Here is an 8,498-nt window from a genome sequence, read left to right as displayed (position 1 = left end):
TCAGCCCCATTTCCTTACAGCCTTCCCATACACAAGCGAGAGCCGCAAACATTAACTGAATGAATACCGTCATTGGATAGATCATGTTCCTCGCACAGCTGACTGGTGCGCATTCGGGAGCATCCCTCTATCAGGGGATGGTACCCTTCCATCATCAGCCCGCCTTCTGAGCCTCAAGAAATTCCAACTTCCACGGGTTTTCCTTGAGTCCCTTCTCGAAATGCGCCTATGCGCCTGAGATGTTCTTGAAATGCGCCTTATCTTGGTAAAATCGAGGCCTGAGTCCCATTACATGTTTGGGCTGATGATTCAACCCTCTCAATCGACTTAATTACTGGATCTCGTGCTGTCCTATCTTGTTGATTCTATGGATATGCTTTTATTCTCTTGGTTTATTCTCTGAATGAATAAGAAGAGGCTGGCTCCTCCCGCAAGGCTCAATCTTCACTATAATTGAATCGTTGAAAACGACTTGTTCTTTAAATAGCCCCTTTAGCTCAAGTAGTCACTTTTCAAGATGGAACAACCGGCATTCGACTCAACATATAGGTATTGGGACGACTCGGAAGGCATTTGGGTCCCCCTTTCCCCGTTCAGCAGTGGAAGCTCCACGGACCAGTCGGGGATGATGGACTTCGGTGTTTCAGTTCCTCAATACTTTACCCACATCGAAGATGTGGGTTTTTACCAACAGCCCATCCGTCGATGGCCTCACCAACAATCCATTCGTCAATACGTTCTCAGCGAATACTGCATCTTCACAAATTTCACACGAGTTTCAATTTCCATCTTTGCTACAAGATCAGTGGGCACAACCAGCAAATGGTGGCTACGATGGTTTCACCGCGGGGGTTGCCGTTCCCAACGTTGTTGATCTTGTACCAGGAAATAGCTGTATCTCTCAGAGCTCGACCGGATCTCCTGATACTACATCGTCCGCAGCCTCAGGCTCGTAAGTCAATGCCGTAGTGGACTCTTGAAACATGAATTTAACATCCCGCGTACAGATCTCTGGCTGGTATGAAAGCATGCCCTTTCCCTTATTGCCCCCGACAGACGCGCTATGGGAAGGATCTTCGCCGTCACATTGTCGAGGCCCATGAGAAGCCTGATCCCGGGGAGAAAAAGGAGGGCTGGTATCAATGTCGGTGCAAGAAGACAGCCTGTGGTGCTCGCAAGTCGAACCACAAGCGTCACCTTGATACCTGCAAGTCATCAAAATGGCATCTCAATTCTCCTTTCTTGTGCCACTGCGGGAAGAGCATATGGGACAAGGATGAACATATTATCCACATTGACAAGTGTAAGGTGGGAAGACGGTCGGCCGGTCGGCCGCCCAAGACTGAACAGGGCACAATGTGGACGCAGTCTCTTTAAAGGAGTTCATCGGCTGTGTGTCGAGGACATCGCGTTTCTTCCTTGGAATTCTACCATAGAAGAGCCAATATTTCGGTTTTCTTATTATAACTTCCAGCTGCCTGAATTGAAGACTGGCTGGACGGCTAGCTATTAGTCGATAATTTCGTTATGATCTTTCTTACTAATAAATGATTAGCTTTGTGTATTTAGTTTGGTCTAATATAATGAATGCTGAACATACCTTGTATTGGACTTGAGGTAGATATGAATGTTTCCTGGGAGTGCACCGACATGGTCTGTGGGCCAATCTTCCTTCGAATGTAGTTGACGAGGGCAAGAAAGAAGATTTTACCAACTAGAAGATTACTGATTGGACGGTCTAGCCGGAGCCTCCCATCTTGAATATTCAATGAGAATATACTCAGTAAACTTGAAAATTATCTGTTAGAGCAACATGATGATTTAGGGCCAGTGGGAATTCGAGAGGGAGGGAGTATCTTACCACCTCAACTTCGCAATAGCTTACATTCGCGTGTGCGGATTTCGGGAACCCAAAAAATTGAGGCTCTGCCGTCAACACTCGTTTCCATGTATCGATCGGGGGGTTGACCGCTCTATAAAACCCCCGGAAACATGAGGCTCTGCGTTTCGGACATGTTCCCATGTACCCATGCGAGGCAAAATGAAAAATGCAGGAACTAGGCCTCAACGATAATGCCTAGCCTATTGTGTCTCTGACTGTGATATTGTGCACCACCTGCCATTGTGTGTACACCAATGTGTCTATGATTCATTGCGCGTGGAATGGTGTGAGGCCTATTTCTGCGGGCAGTTTACCAGCCAATTACCTAAAAGCCCTCAGCATAAGAATTTCGCCCGACGCGCCCAGCTGCGCCAAGTGAGGCCAATTTTTAATGAAAACATTGGGCCTCAATCTCGCCTTCTCCAATCATGCCTCCCCTAGAGCACCAGCTGGGCTTTGGTCAGGCATGATAACCCATAGTTTTGAGGACAATTGGGTTGGTTTTGCCTGGTCTGACACGCAGGAAAGACTCAGCAATGCCTTGTGAGGCCCATTGATACGCCCCGTGACGGCTGTTGGAGATGTCCCTCATCAAGCTATTTGGATGCTTCAATTGGCTGTAGTGCGTACCCATCTCCCTGTGAGCTATGGCATGACTTCATAATTGTATTTCTCCTTCACTGAGCCTGGGCACCTCGGCCGAATTGAGAACAGGCAGAACTATGAGGATTTCCTCTAGACGAATCGCCCACATATGTCTGCATTAAGCATGGGGTCGGGGAGCCGGGAGGTGCCAAACACTGACGTATATGGCAGGGTAGCACCGCATGTCCCGGCGCAGCAGGGCTACGATGACGCGATCAGAGGCTTTATTCTTCTCTTACCATAATACGCCTCGCATGTCTGCAAAAGGGGATAAAGTCGGTTCTTGACTTATGTTCTAGAGAAGACTTTTCTTCTTTACTCTTCGGTTCAATTTCAAGGTATGAGCCCAACGTTCTAGAGAAGACGCACGCTTGAACTAGGGCCAAGTTCGGAGCTGCACCTGCCTCGACGTATCTACAGTGAGGCAAGTAGTCATGACCGGATGTATAGGTGCAACCCTGGAATCGAGGCCATCGCTCGGGCCCGCTCCTCTCTTGACCAGAGCCACCAGCGCGTTTATGTTGTTCCTCAAGCGGTCATGTTCTTTTTGGTACATGGCGCATTTCGGCGGCGATCTGTCCTCTTGCTGTATTTCATGGACGGAGGCAGATTCTTGTGGTGGGATACCTTTAGTTACGTCCAAATTAAGCAGATGGTGAGCCAAAGCCTCGATCTTGGGGCGGACAGTTCCCGTTCTTGATCTGTGTGTGACACATGATGGAGGCTGCAACTGAGGCGGAGGCTGGTGTCAGTTGAGGGTAGCAATGTCGCCCCGCGCGCCACGGTATTGCCCAGGGATCTGAGCGAATGGCAGCATGGTCACCACCAGAGACGCCTAGAGAACGTGCCATCAAATCTGGTTCGGGAATCTAATGTGGTAACGAAAGCTGATCGAAGGGAAATTCGCCACGTGCCTCTTGTTTTTCTTGATAGCAACATTCGTAGGGAACGCCGGGATGTAGCCCCTTGACCGTCTCGGTGGTTTGAGGTTGGGTTAAGGTTGTCTAAGCTCGTGGGTACTAATTAAGATAGCTGGTGTGACGAAGTTGCGATGGAAATTAGGTTGGACGGTTCGTCTAAGTCAAGAGCCACAAATCGTGGGTTCGGGGTCCATATCGTGACTAGTCGCAAAAGAGTTGCTAGCATCAAGCTGCCGCTCCCATCTGCCGTCGGCACATTGGAATGAGCGCAAGCCTCTGCATGAGCCCCAAGTGGTGCCTCTGCCTGGATGCGGCTAGGAGATGCCTGAATCGCCTGCCCACGTTTTACCTAACCATGTGTGCATATTGTAGGAATGTAGGACGAACACCTCATGGACCAGCACCTGATACCAGCGGCGCCGGTCCGGCGAAGAGGAACAGGCCCGATAGAGGGATGGGCCAGTGTGTTTCGCGGAGGGTCTGCGGTTGCCGGCAGTCTTTGAATGGCGATCCACTTCTTGGGGAGACCATGGTCTCGGATTGGGTGGATTGTGAGAGCCACAATGGACGCCGGCTTCTTTGCCAGCTGCTTGAATGAGTCTGTACATCCGGCGTCAATTGGTCAAAAGAACATCATATATTGCCAAAGATGATCTTGTTATTTCACAGGCCGCTGCAGAGGCACACGGAAATCTTGCCAGACCCAGACAGACACCGTGTGTGTAGGGTTACATTCATCGCGGACCTCCCTCTTTTTAAGGCCCTCGCAGCGATCCGTATCGAGGGGAAATCGGAGGGGTGTCCACATCTGGGTCACAGCTAGTCCGCTAGCGGGTGCCATGTTTATTGCCCATGGCCTACACCAGGGTTCTGGGGAGACCGGGAGCCAGGCCCGGATGGCAAGCCGTGTTCCCATGATTCCCATGAACAGGTGGTTCCCTTGGGAAAATCAAATCATCGTTGCGCGAACTGGGGGAACCGCGCCAAGTCGTCCCTTCGCGTCCCCACTGCCCGGGACGAAGCACCCCTTCTCGGACATGATTGCGTACCTGCATACAGAGTTTAACCACTTCGGCTCAACTGCAACCCTCCACGTTGTATAGCGCATCGTATGTGCATTCAGCTCCAAGGCAGAATCCAGGGCTTGCTGTCTTCATTTCCCGGCTATTGCCAAGCCCGGCACCAACGATGCACGATGCTGGGTCGGCAGATGCGGCATGTCTCTTTCCAGGCGAACTCATCTCCGCCGCCATGGCACGCCCAGACGACGGCGCGGGCATGAGGCCCTTCATGGCTGCAGCTGGAAGCAACCTAGAGAGCTCTTTAAGAAGCCTGCATGCGCCTGTCGTCTTCGTCCGATTTGCTTTTGGCTGATCCACGCGCAACTATTGGACTGACCAGTTTTCTCCAAGCACATTCGTTTTCACATCATGCGAGGCCAATCCTTCCCAAGCCTATGTGGCTTGCTTCTGGCAGCCGCAAGCGCGACAACAGCTCTTCCTCCCCCTCCAGGTCCTCAAGGTCCCCGAGCCCCAGGCCCCGGCGAGACATGCCGCCCGGAAACGGCAGAGTATGACTACGTCGTCGTCGGTAGCGGCCCCGGTGGTGGCCCCCTCGCGGCCAACCTGGCTCGCGCTGGCCACAAGACTCTTTTGGTTGAGGCTGGTGATGATGAGAGTGCCGACCCGGACACCAACGTCGCTTCCTTCTTCAAGAGCACTGGCATCAAAGAAAGCCTCCACTGGTCCGTACCCCTTTGCCCTAACCCACCAAGCACGTTGTAAACCACCTCACCAAAGATACGACCTGCTGACAGCATTCCTACAGGAGCTTCTTCGTCAAGCATTACGACGACCAGGCGAAGGAGCTGAAGAACGACCACCTGGTCTGGAAGAAGCCCAACGGCGACATGTTCGTCGGCCCCGGCGGCACCGAGCCCGAGGGCTCCGTGGTCCTGGGCGTGCAGTACCCGCGCGGCGCGACGCTGGGCGGCTCCTCCATTATCAACGCGGGCGGCGTGCACCTGCCGGGTGACAGCGACTGGGACCACATCAAGGAGCTGACAGGCGACGACACGTGGAGCTCCGCGCACATGCGCTCGCTGTTCGAGAAGCTGGAGCACAACACGTACCTCCCCGCGGGCACGCCCGGCCACGGCAAGGACGGCTACCTCGACGTCACCATCGGCGACGGCAACCAGTACCTCGCGTCGGCCCAGGCCCGCGACATCCTGACGGGCATGGTCCAGGAGATGGGCCAGGACCCGGCCAAGCTGCCCGAGCTGCTGACGGCCGACGTCAACGCGCTCGACCCCAAGCGCGACACCACCACGGGTACCTTCGCCCTGCCCTTCCACGTCAACGCCACCTGGGGCCGCTACAGCGCCCGCAACCGCATCCTCGACACGATGCGCGAGGGCCACCCGCTGGACCTCAAGCTCAACGCCCTCGCGTCCAAGGTCCTCTTCCAGCCCGGCCCGCCGGGGCCCGGCCAGAAGACGCCCCGCGCCGTCGGCATCGAGTACCTCGACGGCAAGAGCGCGTACCAGGGCGACCTGCGCCACGACGGCAGCGGCAAGAAGCCCGCGCCCAAGCAGGTCTGCGCCAAGAAGGAGGTGATCCTGGCCGGCGGGGCCTTCAACACGCCGCAGCTGCTGATGCTGAGCGGCATCGGCGCCGCGGCGGACCTGTCCAAGCTGGGCATCCCCGTCGTCGCCGACCTGCCGGGCGTCGGCACCAACATGCAGGACAACGAGGAGATCGGCATCTTCGGCCTGTCGAAGGAGAACTTCACGTTCGCGACGCCCGAGGGCCAGAGCCCCGACCCCGTGTGCACCTTCAAGGGCGACGCCGCGGACCCGTGCTACGCGCTGTTCCTGCAGGGCAAGGGGCCCTACACGCGCGCGGGCCCCAACAGCAACGCCTTCATGCTCAAGACGGCGCACTCGCCCGACGGCGAGCGCGACGCCCTCATCTTCGCGGGGCCCTTCACGTTCCGCGGCTTCTGGCCCGCGACGCCGGGGCAGAACCTCGTCGACCCGCCCAACACCTGGGGCATGCACGCCGTCAAGATGCACCCGCAGAACCGCGCCGGCACCGTCAAGCTGCGCTCCGCCGACCCCACCGACATGCCCGACATCAACTTCCGCTACTTCACCGACGGCGCCGAGACCGACCTCGGCGCCCTGCAGGACGTCGTCGCCTGGGGCCGGCGCGCCTTCTTGAACGTGCCGGACAACTCGACCGGCGGCGCGGGACCTATCGACATTACTGGACCCCCTTGCAAGGACATCAACAAGGCCGACGGCCGCTGCAATGATAGTGCCGGCAAGTCCGATGAGGAGTTCATCCGCAACCAGATGTTCGGTCACCACGTCACGTCGACGTGCGCCATTGGGGCGGATGCTGACAAGAGCGCTGTCCTCGACTCCAAGTTCCGCGTGCGTGGCGTGAGCGGGCTGCGTGTCGTCGATGCCAGCGTGTTCCCCGCATCCCGGGCGCGTTCCCCGTCATCGCGGTCTACATGGCCAGCGAAAAGGCGTCCGAGGACATCTTGGGGGGCAAATAAGGGGAGAAGGAGAGAAATAGGTAACACACGAAGTATATGTCCCAAATAGCTGTTGCTTTTAGCATTTTATTGTAGTATATTTATTACTATTATTTTCATTTGACGTTAGCCATCATGGACTTAACAAGTGTGATAGTAGCTTGGCGTGTCTTCTCATTCTGATCCGCTACCGGGGCCTTTGGGAAGACCGGGGGTTTTCAGGATATGGACACCCCTTACGTCTGGACCAACAAGCACGCTGATTGGGTCGCCCCGTGCGGCTCGGCGTCGCGGAGTCGACGTCGCAGCCGAAGACGCGCCGTACTTCACCATGGAGCGTAAGGGGGCGGTGAATCTGTACTCTGAAGATGAGTACGAAGATGGCAGAGGAGACAATAGGGAGCGTTGGTCCAGACGTGAGGAAGTTGAGGGGTCACGCGCAGGGGCCGGAGGGAAAAGACACTGGGGCAGAGTCCGGGCCCCAATAACCGTCGAGTTGTAGGGCTTGTTGCTTCTTCAACCTCGTCCTTATTTAGCTCCCCAATCGATTCGCTAGTCGCTTCTTCATCACTGCCCAGCAGAGAATCATAGCAATGCCAAGTACTCGAGAGTGTTGATCGTGTTTGTTATCAAGAAGCCACGGAGTCGTCATACCTATGTATATTTCGAACATGAACAGGCTGTCACTCCTCCTTGTGCGCCTCCGCCCGTCCCTTTTTAGAGTTCAAATACGCATTTCTGCAAACCATCCTCGGTCAGTTCACTCATTCCACGCAGTGACAACTCTCTCCCCCAGGGAGAAAAGAAACGCTCACCTCTTGTTAGCCCACTCCATCGCATACCAAGCCGCGACCAGCGGCGGCGCCCAGAACAGGACCTGGCCGGCGAAGCGGCGCCAGGTGTTGAAGACGGCGGCGTGCCCGGCGCCCGCGAAGAGGTTCTGGCGGTTCGAGGAGAGCGCGTAGGTGATGATGCCGCGTTCGGGGGTTGCGACGCCTGTGGGTGGTCGGATCTAGTAAGTACTCAGAGATAGGGATGGGTTGGTAGAAATGGAGTGGATGGGCGAAAGAAACAGCACACATCGTCAAATGTGGTGGCCTGATTCATTTGTGGTTGGAAAAGGGGAAGACAGCATGCCTACCTAAATTCCCCCAAGTGGCTTTGTTCAAGTATCTGGCGACAGCCCTCGTCAGTAACCAATGTCCTCGGTCGTTAGTTGCAGATGCGTGACAAGTTGAACCACAACTCACTTGCCGTACTTGCCCACCGGGGGCTCGTCGTGCAGTATCTGTGTCGGTCTCATGCTGTGCGACTAGTACAATGGTAACGATCCAACAAGAAGCGAGTTGGAAATGAAAGGAAAGCTAGCATGGAAACGTCCAGAGGCAGGCAATTCGGCGAAATGATAGAGTAGGGGAACACTCAAATAAAGCACACCGACGAACCTATGTGGATGTCGTGGAGGGGCTATGAAGTAAATGACATCGAGGCAACGTTTGACAGTC

The 8,498-nt window shown here is 55.2% G+C and overlaps 3 protein-coding genes across 3 annotated transcripts; 2 read left to right on the top strand and 1 right to left on the bottom strand.

Annotated features, from left to right (window-relative positions):
• Positions 1-517: 517 nt before the first annotated feature.
• Positions 518-1,377, top strand: PG998_002636 (uncharacterized protein; the record flags this gene model as incomplete). Its single annotated transcript, XM_066869454.1, has 3 exons — positions 518-676; positions 807-952; positions 1,008-1,377. The coding sequence occupies 3 exons, from the start codon at positions 518-520 to the stop codon at positions 1,375-1,377; spliced, it is 675 nt and encodes a 224-aa protein (XP_066737869.1).
• A 3,500-nt stretch (positions 1,378-4,877) lies between these two features.
• Positions 4,878-7,014, top strand: PG998_002635 (Choline dehydrogenase; the record flags this gene model as incomplete). Its single annotated transcript, XM_066869453.1, has 3 exons — positions 4,878-5,191; positions 5,275-6,886; positions 6,925-7,014. The coding sequence occupies 3 exons, from the start codon at positions 4,878-4,880 to the stop codon at positions 7,012-7,014; spliced, it is 2,016 nt and encodes a 671-aa protein (XP_066737868.1).
• Positions 7,015-7,804: 790 nt separating this feature from the next.
• On the bottom strand, positions 7,805-8,296 carry PG998_002634 (ubiquinol-cytochrome-c oxidoreductase complex iii subunit 11kd protein of the family protein; the record flags this gene model as incomplete). Its single annotated transcript, XM_066869452.1, has 2 exons — positions 7,805-8,005; positions 8,261-8,296. 2 exons carry the CDS (start codon positions 8,294-8,296, stop codon positions 7,805-7,807), a joined length of 237 nt encoding a protein of 78 aa, XP_066737867.1.
• Positions 8,297-8,498: the final 202 nt, after the last annotated feature.

The sequence above is a fragment of the Apiospora kogelbergensis genome (assembly GCF_038363985.1).
Source record: "Apiospora kogelbergensis strain CBS 113332 chromosome Unknown utg000001l_segment0_segment0, whole genome shotgun sequence".
Classification (NCBI taxonomy): Eukaryota; Fungi; Ascomycota; class Sordariomycetes; order Amphisphaeriales; family Apiosporaceae; genus Apiospora; species Apiospora kogelbergensis.
The sequence above is the reverse complement of the archived record's forward strand: the minus strand, read 5'-3'. Positions and strand labels throughout refer to the sequence as shown.